Genomic DNA, 21,115 nt, shown 5'->3' on the forward strand with positions numbered 1-21,115 from the left:
AGCAGCTGCTCCCTCTTCCCTATCCACAACCCTGAGAACCAGCGGGGCGTTTGAATAGTATGTTGCAGCATAAACCAGCACCGCTCAATGGCTTTGGCTGAGCTAGATCGTGGCAGGTTACCTTCCCGTCCGTTCAAATAACACAGAACCGATGACGGCTGCTTTGGCAGTGCTGTGTGCCTGTCGTTATGGTGACATCCTTACTGCGTCTTTGTTATGCCTGGTAGCTGGTGTGGAAAGTTCCCATCCAGATACAGCTTAGAACCAGAAGTGATAAAGTCAGCACAGCCAGGCCAAGCGTGAGCATGCCTGCAGACTGCATGGGATGCACTTGGTTCAGTCTCCTCCTCAGCTGGCCAGGCATTTCCTGGAGATGATTTTTGGCTCTTGGGGCTGAGATGCTCTGCGGCTGAGCTCCTGAGTCTGCAAGCTACACAATGAAAGTGTTGGCAGTTTGCTGCATCATCTCACTCTGTGGCTTCTCAAGACAGGACCTTAGTCCATACTCACTACCACTCCTTTTATCTTCATGTTGTCCTCCTCCTAAGCTCTGTTTCTCATTTCTTAAGCTTGTTTGGAGATATCAGCCAGATGGGACGAATCCATAACTGTCTGAAGGTCTGTACAAGACGTGGGGTGGAGGGGGTCCTGTAGACAACAGCGTGAGTTGCTGTGTGGGTCAGGGTTTCCCAATGCCTATCTGCTTTATTCTGTCTTAGCCTGAGCCTCTGATCTTGGGGCATGGGAGGACTAAGGTCAAGGCAAAATCCAGAAGGTAAGGAGGCTTCTTTTGAGTTCCACAGTTGGAAATCACAGTTGGGTGGAGGAGGTAGGGCTGATGTGTGAATATCTGCATTCATCTTTGCCCTCTCGTAATAATATGATTGCTGAAGCTGTAAACATTTGGGGTAAAAGTATGTGGTTTGTGTTTTCTTTTTTTTTTGTTTGGGATTGTTTTTGACTGTGTGATTGTTTAATGCTAGTGAGCTGGGTGCTGCTTTGTTACTGTGATATTTTGAATTTAATTTCTTTTTAAAGCATTGAAATTCTGGAGTAAACCTCTTGCTTTTATGCAAAGAAGAAATGTTCCAAGGTCATTGTGTTGTGTTTTATGGTGCGTTTTTGCTTACTCTGTTAGTCAGTTTGTCTCTGTTTTTCCTTTGTGCCTGCCCCACCCGAAATTCCTCAAAGCTAAACAGGGAGAGAGGGTGTAAAGCTGACTCACTGCCGGACTCAGAAAGCAATTGAGGTTCGTTGGTGTCCTAAGGAGAGGCATGACAATGCAGCAGAGCTTTGTACCGCCTAGACAGATGCAGGCAAATTCCCCTGCATGACTTCACGTTCATGGCAAAGGATAAGGAAGCCTAGCCCATGCATTTCTGTCCAACAAGGAGTAATATTTGAAAGAATGAGTTAAAAAGTTCTAAAGGTTTATGGTACCAGCGTGCTGGGACTCACATCTAATTTGTTTGTCATGCCACAGTTACTTTGGGAAAAGTTCCTGCAGTCAAATCATGATCATCTTCTTGGTCAGCTGTTATTTTGCAAATCTACTTTAGGTATCGGGAAAGAAATTATATTTTATTGGATTTTTTTGGTGTGTAGCTTGTCATGACCGTAGTTATTAATTAATGTTCAAGAGCTTTGGATTTGTCTAATGACCACCCTCATGAGACTGATATAAAAGTTTGTCAGCCTCTGTATTGCTTTTCATGTTCAATATTTGCTATCCAGTGCAAACCTGGGGCCTGTGCTGTTATCCCTAAGTATAATCCCCAGAGATTTGAATGGTTTAGGATTCAGCTACACCTTTAGGTGGCCATATGCTCTCTAATAGGAGTTGCGAAATATTTTCTTGTCTGTCCTCCAGGATAAATGTCAGGAGAGTTTTGGTGAGCGTCTGTTGATTGTGGAATTCACTTCCTTTGGACCAGCGTAAGAAGAAATTAAAATATTTTATTTTAAGGGATACTGTCTGGAATGTTTCTGCTAGGAAAATTTCTTAGGATTCAGAAGTGTTGTGTTTTACTGCATATGCTTGATCAGCAAAGGGAGGGGTTAGAAAGAGGCAGAAACAAAGGGTTTGTGTTTTGTTTTTCAATAAATACAATATGAAAAGTGCAGTGTATTAAATATCATGGTTGCAATGTGTATTTTCTCCCCAGATAACCTGCTACTGCTCAACAAGGCCATGGTTATCACTTCTTTTTTTCCTAGAAGTGTGAAATAGGAGTAAATATCATGTGAAGCTTTAAGCCCAGTTTGTAGCTTGTTAAGAATTAGTTATTTTCTCTTGCATTTAGTTGAAGCATCTTGTCATAATGGAGATGAAACAATGGAAACGATTGAGGCTGCTGAAGCACTTCTGAATATGGACTCGCCTGGTCCCATGTTGGATGAAAAAAGAATAAGTAAGTTTTTTATGAAATCAAATCCTGCCTGTGTTTGTCTTTGCTTATTTATGAAATGAGGAGGGATTCAGTTCAGTGTGGTTGTGTGGAATGGGTAGGTAAGATGATTTTGCTTCCAGGTGGACTTCACGTGCGTAGTTTGGATATCAGAAATCCAGTGGTGAGAGATTTCATTGCCTCGCCAAAGTTGAGTGTTCACAGGAAGGGAAAGAATGAAAAAATACAAAGGGAAAGCGTGAATGAAGCAGGGTTGTTTAGATTGCTGTGTCGTCTTTGGCTGATGGAGGATGAACTCTGTTTGTGTTGCCAAGATAAAAGAATCTACACTTACATTTGCAGATTGCCTTAAATATGTATAAAAATGTGTGATCACCAAATAATTGTGCTGGTTTTGTGGAGTGGGCTATGTCATTAAATTGTTCTATTTTACTACTGCTTCTGCTCGTGTAAAACGTTGTGGGTGGTTATATTCCATTACGAACTGGTATTCTCTTCCATGAAGGCTTTAAATGTCGTAGTTTCATTTCATTTTGTGTTTAAACACTTGCTGTAAAAAGGAGCCTCTAAAAGTCTTTGTGGTTCTGTGTAAATATTCCTATTGTCTCTTTCCCTTAAGCAACTATGTTTGGCACAACTGAAGATGATGATATGGTGGCTCCGATTACGCATGTGTCGGTCACACTTGATGGGATCCCCGAGGTGGTGGAAGTTCACCAAACCCCAGACCCTTATGCTGAATCACCAGAGACTCCAGAATTTGAGCAACCAAAGAAGAAAAAAGGTAAGATGCTACTGGAGAATATCAGCGTGGAGTAGCTGGGTGTGAGGAACCATTCTAGGTGTTAAATCGTAGAATCATAGAATCACTAGGTTGGAAAGGACTCAGTGGATCATCGAGTCCAACCATTGCTAACAGTCCCTAAATCAATGTAACTGAGTGGACTCAGCCAGAAATACAGAGAAAGCATTTTCTCAATGGGTCATGTGAGCACAGATACTGATGTTTAGATGCTAATGATGTTGGAGAGGTAGCAATGATGGCTTCTTCCACAGGAAATATGAATCTCTGCTGGTTCCCATTTACAGTTTCTCCTTGAGAACAGAACTGTAATATGAACTATAGACCTTTTGCTGCTGTGCATCCTGAAGTAATTTAATTAGCTCTTATTTAGCTTCAGCTAAAGATACTTGATATGTTCATAGAATTGTAGAATTGCTTGGTTGGAAAGAGCTTTGCGACTATTACGTCCAACCGTACCTGTCCAGTACTAAACCGTATCCCTGAGCACCTCATCTACCATCTTTTAAACACCTCCATGGATGGTGACTCAACCACCTCCCTGGGCAGCCTGTTCCAGTGCCTGATAACCCTTTTGGTGAAGAAATTTTTCATGATATCTAATCTGAACCTCCTCTGGCACAACTTCAGGCTGTTTCCTCTCGTCCTATCACTTCTTACTTGGGCAAAGGGGCCAACACCCACCTCTCTACAGCCTCCTTCCAGGTAGTTCATATTCAGAACATGGGATGAGAGTGAGGGGAATTTTTTGCTTTTCTTAAATATGAACGATTGACTTTTATTTGTTTTAAATAGCTGTCTGCTATATAAAGTGTTAGTCCAATTTGTGGTAGATAACGTTTACATAGCATCTACCAAATGATGTTCCATTGGAGTCAGTGCTGTGCCAAAACGTAATGCAGTGGTGTTTGTCAGCCCTAGTACCCCTGTTTTCCCAGCCTGCTTTGGCGTAGATCCCATCAGAGATCCTAAAGCTGATGTCTGCAGCGGAAGAGTCAGGCAGCGCAGGCAGATGTAAGGTGCTATTGCGTCAAATTTCAAAAAAAAAAAAGAAAAAAAAAAAAACAGAGTGAGTTATATTTCTGGAACTAATTCTAGGGCTGAATCACAGCATTAGGGCTTTGCCAGGTTCACCTGTGTAATAAAGGCCTTCCAGAACAGGGCTCCTGCTGCCCTGCTGTCATATTAAATAGCTGAGGATCCGATAAGTGCCTGGGGAAAGCCCTCCTGTTGAGTCATGAGGTTCAGGACAGACCCCCTTGCTTTCTAGGCTTCCCAGTGGGGAGGAGCCTGGGTGCGGCTGGGTCGGTCTCCAGCCCCGGACTTGGACAATGGTTTATGACTAAAGGATTATGTGATACGTGTGTGAATGTATTAGCCACCAGTCAGAATTCGTGCATGCAGTAGGTAATTTAAGTGACAGATAAAAACAAGTGGAGATTGCCACTTATAGATTCACTTGCTGCGTTAGCACTAGATGAGTGTAACTGGTCAACAATGATAACAATTGAAACTAGAGTTAGTAGTTATTTTCCCAGGGAGCATCCAACAAATTTGCAAGCCCTACTCTTACCAAAAAGGCATCCCTTCTTGCGGGGGAAGAGGTGTAGGCCAGCTGGCCCATCTACCAGGTGAGGTGGTCATTTTTCCTCCCCAGCAAAAGGGTTTTCAGGTGCCAGTTTTATACTTTTGAAAACTCTTTGGTGCCTATTGATGAGGTGGGACTAAATCAGTTACTGTGCATTGATTGGCTCTTGGCAAGGCCTGTTTTGTTGTCAGAAGCAGGGACTGTGCGGTTTGCCGTGCCTTTGGAGCAGGGAACTCAGCACATGCTTCCAGGGGTGTTTCTGCTAACTGAAGCAACATCAGCCTGTGAAGTCTCTGTCTGGCTCTGGGTGTTACTCAGCTGATTTAAGAGACCACCACCCGATCCACCTGTCTTGCCAAGATAAGGTTGTTCGCTGTTCAAGTAGAACTGCTCTGTTTTGCAGAATTTGGTATTAGCCATCCACAAGGCCTAGCAAGTCTGTTATCCTACATCAGCCATACACTGACTGAATGAGAGTGTATTTTTGCTGCTACTTTGCTGCTATTTCCAAATGTTGGGAGTTGTTATCTGTGAGAGAGAGCATATTAGCCTGTGGAGATGTTGGGGAAGCCTCTCGAGCCCTATGTGTGTCACAAGGTCTGGTAGGGACGGGTGTGGGTCAGGAAGTCTCCAGTTCCTGTAAGAAAGCTGAAGTGAAAGTGCTATGGAGGAGAGCTTTTACCAGCAGCTGCCCCAAGAGTGCTACTGGGGAAACTACCATGCTGTGCACACTACTGTGAGATAACCAACTGTAAGAGGATTTTAAACTGTTTTTTTGTTTTTATTATTTTCTTTTCTTCTTCGTTTCAATGTTAGCTGATGTCTGGGTCAAAAACAAGGACCTGCTGTCTGCCAGACATTTAACCTCTTTGGCTTGATGTTTTCTTACCCTCTTTCATGTTGTGCTGCTTCTGCTTACTCCCTCTCCTTCCTCTTCCCTAGCTGTAGGTTGGAAAACCAGTTGCTTCACAGCAAATGTATGTATTTCTTTTTGATGGTTATATTGGATAGAAAAAAACATAGAAAAGCTGCATCAGCTTAGTGTTTCATTAGCTGCTCAGTTTCAGTGAAGTTGAGGCTTCGTGAGATAGATGGTATGATCTGAGTAATGTTGAAGTGTTACTTCAAAATGTCCAGAGGGTTGTAACACATTGATGTACAAAGATTGCTGCAAAATGTTATTAATTTTGTAGTGTGCTTAAGGATAATGTGCAGCATGTGTGCACTTCTTTTGGTTTGGTTGAGGGTTTTTTGTATTTTTTTTCTGAAGTGCTATTTGTTTCAGTTCCTTTGGTCAGTTTTGTGGCACAACAAAGGACCATGGTCATTTTGCCCTGTCCATACCACTCAGGATTTTATAGACTTCTGACATATATAACCCATCAGCTAAACTTACAGGTTTAAGTTGTGCAGAGCATTGCTATCTGAGTCAGAACGGCCCTGCTCCACCAAGGAAATGTTCTGCAGAAGTGATGGGGTGATTTCAGTTCCCTACGGCGGCAGCTGGGGGGTTGTATCCACCCATCTGCTCAGCTCCAAACCCGTGTTCACCATGATGTTTGTACTCATCAGTGTCTGAGCCCTGAGCTGCCAGACTATGGATCAGAAGGACAGGAAAAACTTAGGGATGTCAGAGAAAGAAGCTTGGAAATTTGCTATACTAATACCTTCAGTCCCAGTTTTGCTGTGGAAGGTATCTGGCAGTAGGTGGTCACATATGTTATATACACATTATATTTTATATGTATATTGTTTATTACAGTTTTTACATACAATCCTGTTTTGTTTTTTTTTGAACAAAACCCACTGAAAACAGTAAGAGAAAATGTATCGAATGTTTTCTGGTGCGGTATAAAATATTCAGTCAGGATGAGCTTCTCACTGTCTAAATACCGTATTAATTTGTAGCACGAATTTTGAACCTGAAGTGGTTTTGCAGCCATAGAAATAGGGAAGTGGAAATACTAGTTATAAATTTGATTAGCTATACAAAATTATGGTAGCTCCACATAAGGCTTAGCTCTGGTACAGTCTTCATCCTTCCTCTTTGTAAAATTCTCTCCTAAAAAGGCATTTAGTGATGTACTCGGAAAGGTAACAACTTCATGCTCTGTTGAACCAAAGAAGGAAGCGTGCTAATGCTTCATGTGCTTTCTGAAAATATCTGCTTTAAACAAAGGAAGTATATCTTGTATGTCTCTGTTAACTGTGTTTTTGATAGTATCAGTCAGCGCCTAGAGATTATAGCTCACTGTGTAGTCTAAACCCATGATCTTAAGTACCTCTAGCTCGGATAATAGAGCAGTAACATCATGTCTTCGTGTAAACATGTTTCACATTCTTCACTGGTTTCTAATTTTGTTGGAGTTTCTGATAGAGGATTGTGCAAATCGGATGCCCTGAAGTAGTCTAGGCTGAAGTTAGAGAGCCTGGAATTGCTGTAGCAGTAGTATTCATATTTAGTAGCTTAGGTTGTCCCTAATTAGAAGTGCAGAACTTAGATGTGATTGGTACTTACGTTTCCTGAAGTTGACCAGCAGTGGTTCAGTCATGACCTAATTGAGCCCTCATCCGCTATCTCATTTGGTCAGAAGGTACTTAATGACATCAAAATAACATTCCCCTTAACAGCAAACATTTACATCTTTTTAAGAGGGGAAACAAGATGAGCGCCCAGCAGTCTTTGCATAACACAGCTCTAAGGGGAGAAAAGTTTTCAGCCAAAGTCACCCTGAGGGACTTCTTGGGCAGCAGAAGATGATCTGTGCAAGAGTGACTTCGTCTATACATTTTAGGGAAAACGGGCATTTCTGCTGTTTTGGAATATTGGAATAAAGCTGCTAAAAATGTGCACAGTAGGTTTTTATCGTTTCCTATGGTGGTATGTGATAAAAACCAGTATTGTAGGATTTCTTCCCTTCCATCTTCATTGAAATGCTGGCCAAGACGATGCCTGAGCTTTGTGTTCCGTCCTCAGTCATGAATCCTGTCTGAACAGAAACAAGAAAATGACAGGATTCCAGGCATTACTAGAGTTTTCTCATTGTAGCTCTCTCAACTTAGCTGTCCCTCTTCCCCTGTGCCCTGTCAGAAACTGAAAGAAAAAGGTGCAAAGGTGGACTTAATAAGACCGCTGATGTCAAAAGCTTGATCTCTCAAGCCATTTTTTTTAGGACTTCTTTACACATACCTGGCATCTATAACAAAGCAGACAGCGCAGGCAAGCACTGAGCTTTTTTTTTTTCCCTTTCAGAGCCCGTGAAAAACCCTCACTCTCACTCTGCAGCAGAGCCATTTCCTTACTAAAGCAGCCCCTAAAAACAAAACCAAAAGTGGAACGTCATGGTGTACAGGATTGCACAGGCCTGTTGGTCTTATGTCTGTAGAATATAAGTCTTTGGAAATGCCATCAGTAGAGAAAAAGTCTTTTCTTTAGGCCTTTAATAATGAAAATAGTATAAATACCTTTCTGTAACTCCTGGTCTGCTAGGTCTGTTTTGCCTCTCTGAAGAGTGAAGGTGGTATGTGAACAATTCAGGTATTGTCAGTGTACAAAGGGGTTGCTGCAAAACCCAGTAAAAGAAATTTTTGTTTCATAAAAAGTTCTGGAGGTTTCTGATTAATTATTTTACCTGTAAAAGCTGCCATTGCAGGAAACGAGATGTAATGAAGGAATAGATTCAAGGGTTCATACTGAAAAACACTTCAGCATGACTTAATTTTTTACTGCACTTGTGTTTAGGTAGTTGATTGATCAATATCTTCAAATAAATGCTCTTAATTGTCACCAGCTGTAATCAACTTCCTCTGTCTTCCTCACCAAATTGAGCTGCCATGTTAGTGACTTAAAAACTGGTATGTTTTCAGAGCCTGTTACTGGTTCTGCTGGTCTTAACAAACAAACAAGTGACTTCCTTTACCTGTAGCCACTGCTAGAAAAAGTATAAAATACAATAGGGCTGAAAACTGTTTTCCTCACATGGCAGTGTAGTTTGCTGCTGTCAGTGGAGACTTCTTATCTATTAAAACAAGCAGACAATCTCGTTTTATCCCTTTCATTTTGGTGATGAATGAACAAGATAGTGCTCTGTATTTAATCTAGCTTTTCCTGTTTAAACTCAGTTAATAGCCCATAGTTAATATCTTATTCTTCTCATCGTTTTGTTTTATGTGCTCTTAAGAGTACGTAAAAGCCGCAGAAATTTCCATGGACCTTAGGATCCAGTCCTGCTGTAGGAATTGAAAATTTCGGCAAAGAACTAAGCTCCTAACTTCCTAGAAATCGAATCTTCTCTGTATTGGGGAAACAAATATCTTCCCTTTTTAGGTCCTTGTTCTTTTTTTTGCTTCCTTTTTTTTTTAAGCTGCAGTTTGACTTACTGCTGGTTTATTTCAGGGAAGAAACCAAAACCAGCTCGTCCTGAGTCCCCTACTACAACTCCAAACATATCCGTGAAAAAGAAAAACAAAGATGGAAAGGGTAAGTCGAAGAGTTGTCACTGAAGTTTTTGAAAGAACATTGTTTCTGAGTGACCTGTAAAAAGAAACCATTTGTGATATAAAAAGAAAAAGTTCACTAGTTTTTCTGTGATGTAAAACCAGGTCTTGTGTTCAGGGGTAGTTAGCATCTCATCTTAAGGCAGGTAAAAAATGAGTGCATGAGATTTCTTGGTGAAATACCTGGTTCCCAGGGAGAATAACGTGTTTGTCACTTTAGTAGTAGGGGTTATTGCAAACTCTTCAAGCTCCTGCAGAGGCTGCTGTATTTTTAGTGAACTCTTGGGGCACATTTCATTGTATTAAGGCTTCTTGGGCTGTGGTTATTTTGACAGATGATATTTGAAAATGTTTTCAATCCATGTCTGTCTTAATTCTGCATGAGCAGTTACTCAGTGATCAAAGCTGCTTGTTGGCAGCAGGAAGTACCAAGTCCTAATTTTTGGTTAGACTTATAATGCTACTTGAAGACTTGGGCAGAAACTTGTGAGTTCGATACTTCCTTGATTCCTCTTGCATTTAAAACCAAGACATAGCACGGAGCTGATAGACTAAATGATTTCCTCCAGCCCAAACTGTTCAGTAGTGGCTGTCAGTTTTGTCCACAGCTCCGTTGCTTTGCTTTTGGGTTTGGCGCTTGCACCCATGCCTGGGCTGGCATTTGAATGGCAGCCTGATGCTGTGGCCCTCACCACATTCTGCGCGCAACAGGAGCTGGAAATGAGCTTTCCCCTTGTCACCACAAATGCCTGCACACACGCCTAGGGACTGATGGGATTTGCTTGCATGCGTGCAGTTCTTGCCAGGAGAGAAGCCCAGCCAAACCTGGAAAGTGTTGGCATAAGAATGGCAGTTTCTTGAAATCAGAAAAATCGCTACACTGACAGATGAGTATAGGTGGGTGTTTTATTTCTTTTGAAGAGGGATTTTCTGCAATAACAGGAAATAAAGACCTGTATGTAAACAATAAATATTTAACAGGTGATGCCAGCAGTTTTGAGTATGCATTGTTGCTGCTTTTTTATTAATTCAAATCTTATTTTGAACTAAAAATGAAAGAAAAGTATTAGAGTAACCTCCAAGTAGTGCTCAACTGAAATAATAGAAGTATTAAAGCAGCTAGCCACAAAAATAAAGGTAGGAGAGTCTAATGTTTCTGTCCATGGTAACAAGGATACACCGTATTTCACTTTCATCCATTGTTGGAAAATTCAGAAGGGATTAAAAAGAAGTGTGTTGCCTGAAACCACTGCTAGTTATGAAAAGAGCTACAACAAAAGCATTTGTTTTGAATGTTGAGGAAAATAGAATTGGAGTAAAAAGGATACGAATGTAACAGGCCATAGCAGGGAAGCAGCTAGAAAGTCATGAGAGTTGCCTCAGGGGAATTCATATGCTAAGATATCAGGCCCTCCGTATAATTACTTGATGCGATACAAGGAGAAAGCTTGAGTTTTCCATTTTATTTCTTCTACTGTGACTCTGAGGAGGTTAAAAATTCTGTCTGTGAGTAAAGCATTTTTGCAGACAGTCCTCTTTACGGTGATTTTCAGTGGCTAAGCAGTGATAAATTTTCAGATTGCCTTGATGCAGCTGAGCATTTTTAGTTTAAGCTACAACAAAAGAACCCTGGATTGGAAGGCAAGTGGCTAGTAATTCTCTTGCTCTTGTCTGACACTGTGTCTTCCCTAAGCAGTCTTAACCTTTGCCTTTGGGGTGTCTGAAGGCGAAGGAGGCTGACTGTTCTATTGAAGCTGGGAGACATTTGTTGCAAAGGCAGTATTTTTTTTCTCTAGGGATGCTCACTTTTAAAGTTTCCACCTGCTGGTGGAGCTGCTAGCATTTTGTAGTGCCAGTGCCGATGATTTCGCTGAATATTTCAAAATATAGATTATAATACAGTAGTATGGGAGGTTTTGTTTGTAAGACACTTGTTGAAAAAAGCTCAGACTGGTGGTTATTAAACTTGGAAAAAAACTGCCAGGTTAATCGAAGCTAACAAAAGAGATCCTGTCACCTTCTGATGCACTGAGCATTACTTCTTGTGGAACTTCAGGAATCTGCACAAACTGTCCATGCTATGGTTTTGCACAGCTGCTTCTGGGAGGTGATACTTTCATCCAAGATAGTTTTTCTTCCTTTATCAGACTAACAACATATCACAACATATCACTAACAGATATCACAACGTATCACTAACAACATAAGAAGCTTCTGTGCAGCTTCAGGTGTCCAAAAGAACATCAGACACCAAAAGCCTTAAAAAAAGCAGGAAGAAGGATCTCATTAGTTACACGAGTTTAGACTCCTTAAATGTGCTATAAGAAAAAATACGCAAATTTTGAAGTAGTTTTAAGTATTCGCAATCTGTGATTTTAATACTGTTTCTTTATATGTGGTAAACACTGAACAGATGTGGTGGATTTCCGTATATAAGTGTTTGTGCCTGCTTGTTTGTAAAATGAAGTTGGAACGTTATCTGCCAGCGAGTGCAAAATGCAAATGCTCACTGGATTAAAAAAAAAATCTTTTTCTGAGCTTTATTCTTGAAGGTTTGCCTGCCTCAGCATATGCTGCTGATTGCCCCATGTAAATCTAGTTGTTAAAACCAAGGGGTTTGTTTAGCCTTTTAAAGGATTATAACACCTCAGTTCAGCCAAGTATTTATCAAGGGCTTAATTTCCAGCATTTTCTGAGGGTGGACCTGAGCACAGTCCTGTTGAGGTAAAGCAATAGTGACGGGTTCTGTAACTGGATTAGGCAGGAGGGAGGTGCGCACACTGTGACTGGTGGTGTCTAAAGTTGGTGGTTGGAACAGAGTGACTCCAGGTTGACTGATACCTTACTCTTTAGGCTGCAGACAGTGTCTGGTGTGTTTGAGCACCCAGATCAAAACAACTAAGAGGAATCCCTTACCATGCCCTCCATCACTGTTTCCTAGTCTTGTTGATGGGTTACATTGTATTTGTAAAGATACCAGCTTCTACATATTTAGATTATTTATGTAATTAATAAAATACAGTCACTAATATTTTTCCTTTTCTGTATCCTGAAATGCTTTTATTTTAGGAAATACAATTTATCTCTGGGAGTTCTTACTAGCCTTGCTCCAGGACAAAGCTACATGTCCTAAATACATCAAATGGACTCAAAGAGAGAAGGGCATTTTCAAACTGGTAGATTCCAAGGCTGTGTCCAGGTTGTGGGGAAAACACAAAAACAAACCTGACATGAATTACGAAACAATGGGTAGAGCTCTCAGGTATGTGCATTTATCATAACAGACTGGTTTTGTTGCCTTAGTGTTTGCATGTATTAAATGCCTCATCTAATTTGTGTAACAGTACAAAAGAGGTAGTGTCCTATCAGTTTGGGAAATGAAGAAGTTAAAATAAATAAGCTAACTAAAAGTAACCCTTGCTAGTCTCAATCCCAAATCTGCCACCTTAGTCTCAGCTCAGACATTTTCAGTGCTGCTGCAAAAAAAGGATCTTTACAGTCAGCTGCAAAGTAAGAGACTGACGACTCCTGTCCTATTTCCTTTGCTTTGGTGTAGCTAAGATGTCTGCCTGTGCTTAGTGGTCAATAAGCATGGATTCAGGTATCTGAAAGAACTGTGTAAGTCAAGAGAAAAATCACAGGTTTCGTGCAACTTTTTTGAAGAGTATGAGTTGATAGCAGAGGTTCTAAGTCACAGAGCTGTTCTCTTTTGCCTCAGAGTTATTTGAGGTTGAAATTAAAGCAAGGAAAACCAGTAAAAGAAAGTTGTTTGAGGAAAAAATACTCTTAAATTGGCCACTCCTTTATAATGAAGAAACTAGGGACTTAAAATATTGTTGTTAATGCTCTTCTTATTTTTGGAGTAGGGGAAGGAGATGTTGGTGGGGTTTTTTTTTGTTGTTTGTTTGGTTTTTTGGCAAAGAAACCCACTGTGTAACTTAATGTGTGTATGCTTTAATCAGATACTATTACCAAAGAGGAATACTGGCTAAAGTAGAAGGTCAGCGCCTAGTATATCAATTCAAAGAAATGCCAAAAGATCTCATCTATATAGATGATGAAGATGCGAGCCCTAGCACTGAGTCATCAGATTCAACTCTGCTCTCAACTCCTGTGGCCAATAGAAACCAGTCGAGCAGATCTAGAGCATCTGCGAATGCGGGAACAAAGGGAGGATCAACCACAGTGCTAAAAACAGGAAACTCGAAGCCTGCTAAGCTGAAGGAGCACGTAGAAGTTGTACAGCAGCAGACACCTGGCTTAACTTCAGAAGTTCTGAGGACAATGCAATCTCCGCAGCCAGTACATCCCACTCAGCTTTTTCGGACACTTCACGTAATGCAGCCATTGCAGTCCCTCACAGAAGGACATGCAGCTGTAACCAGTAATGTTCCGGACGAAACGTTTAATCCGTCAGTTCAGAATATAAGGTAAGAAAATGTTTAGAATATAAATGTGTGAAAAATAATAAATAGATGATGGCTAGATAGACTACATTCTTTGTTGTGCTTCAAAAAAATGCTCATCTTCCAGTTTGGCTCAAGTGCAGTGGTGTCTTTGTGGCTGACCCTGGGAACAGGGAGTTACTGTAGCACACTGCGATGTGTACACTCGTCAGTGCTCTGCCTTTAGTGGAGGGAAGGTACATCTTAGGCCTGATGCAAATCTTTTGGAGAGGAAAAATACACAACTTCTCTTTAAACCTGGTATCGTCAGTTTTGCCACACAGCAGAGGCAGTGTTTTCATGGCTCTGAGTTTTCACTGACTGGTGTGTTCACTTTTGAATTCTATATGGTGTGTCTGCATGATCCCTTCAAAAGGATTTTCCTTCTTGTTTTTTAATTTTTCTTCTTAAGATTTTTTTGTCATCTCTTTCATCTTTTGTGTTGTCCCCAGTTACAACAAGGGAAAGCTCTGTGTTATCTACTCCAGTGTTTTGCTGCTGTCACAGGAGCACGTTCTTTTGATTTTGGAGAAAAAATAACAAAATAATGTCACAGGAGCTGTGTATTTGCAGACTGGTTTGAGAGGTGGTCATGCTTCCACACTTAATTTGTAAATCAGCTGGCTAACACCACACAGCCTGTAAGCGTCATGACTCCTTTGCACCTACCCCTTCATAGCAGCACCTTAACGGAAGAGGCTTTAAAAAATCTCTCTGAAGCCTGGTTTAAACCTGATGGAGCCTGTTCATCTCCACTGACTACAAAAGACCTAAACCAAAGAAATGTTCTTGTAAGCCAGGCCCCTCACAGGAATGTCAGAGTTATATATGGTGACTCTGCCCTTAAAGCTGCACATTCTTAATGTTCATAATATGAACACCACTTTTTTTTTTTTTTGAGATTTGCTGTGTATAATGGCTATGATTTTGTGCTCCAAAATGGCAATAATGCCATTTCATGCTCCCTTCCTCTGTGCTTTCCTTTGAAAATTACATCCAGACCCACCAAAAGACTTGGAATGGTACTGGCTATCTGGAGTTAACCATGCAATTTTGTTAGAAAGAAATAGGAGTGACAGTAATGAACTAAATAATTTCTTTGTTTCCAAAGAATAAGTTTTGCTTTCTCATCTCTGCTACTAGAGGGATGCTGCAACAACCAGTGAGTTATTAAAACTCTGCTTATATAAAAGGAAAATGCAGAATAACAATAACAGCTAGGTTTTTCAGAAGAACTGAAAAAAGAACTGAAACTGTTTAGATCAGCCTCCAGAGATGGTTATAACAGAATCAGTAAGAAATGCTTTAGGAGATATACAAATCACTGAGGAAGCTGGAGATGTATGTACAGGAAATGTCAAGCCAAGACTGCAGCGTCAGTCAAGAAAAAGTTGTATTATTTCTTCTTTCCTTCAGGTAAAAAAACCCCAATTTTAAAATTACCCCTGAACTTCCTAGTTTGAATCCTGTGGTTTGCTTGTTTGTTTTAATTTCTCTAAAAATTATGAAATGTTTTCATTCATGCTGCAATATAAAAAAATTCACATGAAAAGAGAAATTCACTGGTTAGTGAAGACTGCAAGGGAATAAATTCATTGCACTATGAAAGCAAACTGGGGTTACCATTTTTAAGTAGATAATATCTGTTTTCATTTGTGTTTCAATTCTTAAATGCATGATTTGAAATCAGATTGTGTTTTGATTATTGTTCTGACCCACTAGAATTAGTTCAAGAGCCACATGGGGATGGGAAGGGTTGTATTTGGTCAGAAGTTTATGTGAAAGATAATTATGAAGAATTTGACCAAAAAAAAAAAAAAAAGAAAAAACACAGTTTTGAAATTAATTTAGAAAATTAATAAAAACCTGCATCAAGGCGATGTCTTGTAAGCTTTTACAGCTTAGGAATTAAGCTATTCTGTACAGTGCAGTCCTACTATTTCATGGTTGATGAAGGATTTAATTACTTTTAAAAATTGACTAGGGCAACATGGTGAAATGAAACAAGTTCAGACATGATAGCTATGCGCTACCATTTAAATCTATGGACTAATGCTATTAAAAATTAATAGGGGCAAAGTTCAGCAATTGGCAGAGTTAAATAGCTCTAGGCTGGATATACACCAGATTATATATCAAGCCCAATATCAATCGTATAGATGATAAACAAACAGAAGTATCTGTAAGACCTAGTAATGCAGGCAGGGAAGTCCAGCCTAACGTTTGGAAAGCTGCTTAGTGACATTATGATATCCAGTATTTCACAATCGGACCTTGGGCAATAAGCTAGGGGGAAAAAGTAGTAGAGATGGTACATGTGTGAAGTTCGAATGAAGTAAAAGCCTTAAACCCTTAGGGTTCTGTACTGCCTCCATTTTAATGTGTTGTTTGTGACTTCCAACACTGTTCCACGAAGTCTTCAGTTGCCCTTTCTATAGCCCAGCTGACACTGTCTCAGATGAAGGGGGGGAAAAAGGCCGAATCGAATCTTTTCAGTACAGTACGTGATTACTGAGGGGGTATAGAAGTATTGCTGATTAAGAAAGAATGTACTAAAGTATCTGAGCAGTTAGAGTGAAAATAAAAGCCACAACCCAGATTGTTTTGGCGTGCTTTTAACCAGGATGGGCCAAGTTGCAAACCAAGGTGCTGATAAGTCTTGTGCAGTCACTGCCAATTCCAGGCTCTAAAAATACAATTTATGACAGATGCATTTCTGCTCAGTTTCAAAACGTAAACTTCAAATAGCGTGGTGAGGTAGAACGGCACATTGAACATCTTTTGAAGCACATGTGTTGGGTCTTGTTTTATAATAAGGCTAAAACAAAGGAACTTGTTATGGGGGTTGTTTGTTCCAACAGCTATAAATCCAAAGGAGCTGATCATGTTTGTGTGCACATTCTGGATTGCTGCAGTGAGAATTCTGTAAGGGTTAAGATGAATGGTCTACGTGATTTGAAAATGTACAGCAGGTATGATTGCCACTATGGAATAAGAGCTGACAAACCTGATATACGCACACTCTCCCTAGGGTTGTGGTTGAAGTCACTTTGTAGTAGTTTTATAAGGAAGTTTTATAAGGAAGCGTGAGGGCAACATTGGTTGCCAGTTGGTGTTCAGACTTTGGGGCATATAGATCACAGAATCACAGAATGGCTGCAGTTGGAAGGGATCTCTGGAGATCATCTATTCCAACTCCCCTGCTAAAGTAGGTTGACCTACAGCAGGTTGCATAGGAACACATCCAAGTGGGTTTTAATATCTCCAGAGAAGGAGATGCTACACTCCCTGGGCAGCCCGTTCCAGTGCTCTGTCACCCTCACAGTAAAGTTTTCCCTCATGTTCAGGTGGAACTTCCTGTGATCCAGTTTGTGCTCGTTGCTCCTTGTCCTGTCGCTGGGCACCACTGAAAAAGCCTGGCCCCTTCTTTTTGACACCCGTCCTTTAGCTATTTGTAAGCATTGATAAGGTCCCCTCTCAGTCTTCTCCAGGCTAATCAGACTGAGCTCACTCAGCCTCTTATAAGAGAGATGCTCCAGTCCCATGATCACCTTTATGGCCTTCACTGGACTCTCTCCAGTAGTTCCCTGTCTTTCTTGAGCTGTGGAGCCCAGAACTGGACATAGGACTCCTAGTGGGGCCTCACTAGGGGAGAGCAGAGGGGGAGGATAATCTCCCTCGACCCACTAGCCACGCTCTTCTCAATGCACCCCAGGATAGCATTGGTTACCTTGAGCATGCGGGCACATTGCTGACTTATTGCCAGCTTGTCTTCCAGGACTCCCGGGTCCTTCTCCACAGAGCAGTAGTCACGGCCATTTGGGCAAAAGGCAACCAGTGTTTGTGACTGATCCTCTAAAGCTTTTCTGACACATACAGTGGAGGGCTCATGTCACCATCTCTCCGCTGTGCTAGGCAGCATTGCCTGGTAAAGTCTACTCCCAGAGCATCACTGTAAGCGCGTGGCAGCCATTCCTCAGGACCTCTTTGTGTTTCTGAAAGACATGGGCATGCCAGTGAAAGTCAGTGGTTGATTCTTCACAGTGGTTGATTCTTTCACAGAAGACCAGCAGTGGTCTTTTTTATCGCTGCACAAAAGCTTGTGCATTTATCACTGCACAAAGCTCGTGCAGTTTTGCATACTTTGAGGGGAGAGTAGTGTCTTATTCTGTAGTGGAAAGGTCTTGGCTTTTGATGAGCTTTTTATACAGGTTTTAATGCTGCCATATGCAGGGAAGACAAGGAGATGTGTTGCTTGCTAGAGATAGGGGACTCTTCAGCCCCAGTGCTTAAACAGAACAGCCATGATGTGGTGCTATCCCACGGCTCGGAAACGGTGTGGGAGCAGGGTCAGGTTGTGCACACTGGGCTTTGCTGACTTGGGAAGACATCCAGTATCACCAGTGGGAATATTTGGAATCAGAAACTCACTGCTGTTCAGCAGGTCTTAACTGCTTGGGCTCAGTGGACGCAAGCACAGTTACTGCAGGCTCCAGTTGTGTAACTGGGAGCTTAATTTGGCACCACGTGTTTCCTGTGATAAGACAAAAAGAAAAATACCTCTCTGGAGTAGCATTTTGTTCTTAACTTTTTCCAGTGAGCCAGCTTTTTCAAGGAATTAAAAAAAAAAAACCTCTTTGAATTTAGCACTTGTAAAATTGTTCTTTTTAAACCAGAATAACTGACACAGGTTAATCAGAATATCTGTTTTATTGGCTGACTATGTTTTAGCTTGGAATTCAGAGGCACTGAAGTAGGCCGGGGGTTCTTCTCCAAGTTCATTGGATCATTCTGAGCATAAAGGTCATCCTTTCTATGCTCCAGAAAGTGTACCTCTCCTGTAGAGCTGGGGACTTACCTTGTCATGGGTAGTTTAGGACATCATACAGGGCGCTCAGGGGCCTGCGTTTGTGCAGTTAAATTGCTCCCTTACATGACATGGCCTGCAGAGAGCTGTGTTTTCATTTACCTTTAATCTAAACTAGTAGTAATTTGTGATGGAGAGTCTTCTGGATGGAGTGAAAAGAGGTTCTTGTGTTACTAATGGTTCAGAGAAGATTGTATTGTGAGTAGTTTAACATTTTATGTCTCTATTTGTTATTGAACATGTGGGATATAGCTGAGTCTTCTTGCTGGCAGCTTTATTTACCAAGGAACTTGCAGTTAGCTGACTGCTGACAGATCCTGTGCAATGTTTTAGCAAACTTCAGGTTTTAAAAACAATGCTTCTATCAAAATTCAGTTTACTGTTTCTTTTCTGTATTTTCAAGTTGTCATTGTGATAGTTTGGACAGAGCATGTTAGAAGACCAGTGTCCTGACTCTGTTCTGTATCTGCAAGAAAAGCTAATACAGACCATAGAGGACCAGTGGGATATGCTGTGTGTTCACTTCTGAACTGGAGAACCGCTCCATGATGAATCAGCCACAGCTTTCATCTTGACCTTTTTGCAACCTTTGGGGTAGAAAACGTTGCAGTAATTCATCTTGAAGGTGACACAAGCGTGGACCACAATGGCAAGATCCTCATTCAAAAGGAGAAGGAAGTAGCTGAAGGTGAATTGTGTTTTGTCTGGGCATGAGCATTCTGTGTAAGAACAGTGACGAAGCCATCAATATGCCAACATGATTTTTAATTGTCCCAATAAGTAGAGGGAGTTGCATTTCTAAGTCATGTCTACCCCAAGCAAATCACATATACTTTCTGCGGTTGTTCCATAATGTGTTCTGTGTCCAGGCTATGATGTATTGGTGGTCTGACTGCAGCTATGCTGATGCTGAAAAATAGATTTGTCTAGCATGAGTTTATCAGCTCTGAAAATGTGATTATAGCTGCTATTTCAAATGAAGTGTCTTCATCTTGTGCCATGTGTAGACATTAGCTTGTGCAAGTTGTGCAGTGAATGCCACCATTATGGTCTGTAATCACACTTTACACTCCATCTATATTGGTTTTGCTCGAGCTTGCATAACCACAGAGATGCAGGGAGGCAGCCTGGCACTGTCTTACTGGCATTCTGCATTGACCATCTGCTTTCAGTCCTTTTTTCCTGGATAAGAACAAGAGTCAAATCTGCATGGTAACAGCTAACGTTGTAGCCCATCACTCTTCTGCCGTTCGTATAGGTATGCTGAATAAAAACTGTCACAGGTATCAGTCTCGGCAAAGAGCTCAATTGGGCTCCCTGGGACATGATGGAGAAAATGAGTGAAGGAATAAGATGACAACTGAGAACTAGATAATCAGAAATAGCTCCTGGCTAATATTTGGAAGGCTTTACCTTGATCGGCCAGCATTGGCGCATGTGCTTTGCCTCTGTTTGCAGTTAAATGGTAGTCTTCCATCAATGCAAGAAGTTGCATCTTCATGCTCCAAAGGAAGGGCTGCAGTAGAAGCTCTCCAGCACACCAACTAGCAGATCCTGTTGGATCTGGCTCACTGCTGCTGTAGCCTTCCCCAGAGGAAGGGAAGCAGGGGATTGTTGCAGGGACCTGATCTCTCTCATTGTTTAAGTGAAGGCTTGACTGCCTTTCAAGTTTCAGGATAGTGAGGAAAATGCCCTCTTGAGGGGGTGTTGGTCAGAAATACACTAATGTGATCTCAGTAGGCTTTTATAAGAAACTCGTATTGTGCTTCTCAGAACACGTTTACAATAGGACAACATCTGTCACACTGAAGACTTTGATTATAGCCAAACATATTGATTTGATTTTCATGCAGCTGAGAAGGCCTTCTCTTATACTCATTTTTTATTTAGTTTTTGTTGTAGGTAGGAAAAAGCCTGCTTATGGCAGAACGGATTTCATAGTAATCTAGACAGATCTATTTTGTTTCTGCGCAATGAGGGGTGATCTACAGGAGCTCTCTTTGCATGTCTTTAGCAGTGTTGAAGAGGTGGGGTTTCTGCAGGTCTCTGTTTGTAGCCAAGTTTCTGAGCTTTAATTCAGGATAGCGTGCAGTTTTGTAAAATTCTAGAAAGCAATTTCTGAGACTGTGTCTGTCAGTAAAAAGGACACCAGACTTGAGAATTGAGTTCTCTGTCTCTGCCGTCATGATGTAAGAGGTTATGTTGTCCAGGCAGAGACCTAGAGGAGAACAGGAGAGTTCTGCCCTCCCTTCAGAGGAGACTGCGTTCAGACGGGGCATGAAGGCATCAAGTGCCTTTCTCCCTTTCCTGGACATCACCCCCTAGACTGCTTAGCCTCTGTGTGGTTTGTGCTGAAGAAGGGCTAGTGGCTATGAGGGAATACGTTGGGGTGAGTGTCGATGAGATTGTTGATGACTCTTGAGGATCATGTCCACGAGCGCAGCTGTGAGAGCTCCCAAGTTGCATTTGATTGTTGCTTCCTGTAGTCACTCAAAAGAGACTGCCTCT

At 41.3% G+C, this 21,115-nt stretch overlaps 1 protein-coding gene across 7 annotated transcripts in view; it reads left to right on the plus strand.

The window, feature by feature from the left end:
• The window catches only part of ELF1 (E74 like ETS transcription factor 1), a 93,632-nt gene that overhangs the window by 65,952 nt on the left and 6,565 nt on the right, over nucleotides 1-21,115 (plus strand). For 6 of the 7 annotated variants that reach the window (XM_054062633.1, XM_054062655.1, XM_054062649.1 and 3 more), the window contains exons 4-8: nucleotides 2,304-2,411; nucleotides 3,028-3,192; nucleotides 9,195-9,278; nucleotides 12,365-12,557; nucleotides 13,258-13,725. In XM_054062633.1, the coding sequence (XP_053918608.1) occupies nucleotides 2,304-2,411; nucleotides 3,028-3,192; nucleotides 9,195-9,278; nucleotides 12,365-12,557; nucleotides 13,258-13,725 (1,018 nt within the window). Of the gene's footprint in view, nucleotides 1-2,303; nucleotides 2,412-3,027; nucleotides 3,193-9,194; nucleotides 9,279-12,364; nucleotides 12,558-13,257; nucleotides 13,726-19,010; nucleotides 19,296-21,115 lie in introns of all 7 variants that reach the window. The other variant, XR_008449130.1, reaches the window with a different exon arrangement.

Source organism: Cuculus canorus, chromosome 1, assembly GCF_017976375.1.
Source record: "Cuculus canorus isolate bCucCan1 chromosome 1, bCucCan1.pri, whole genome shotgun sequence".
NCBI lineage: Eukaryota > Metazoa > Chordata > Aves > Cuculiformes > Cuculidae > Cuculus > Cuculus canorus.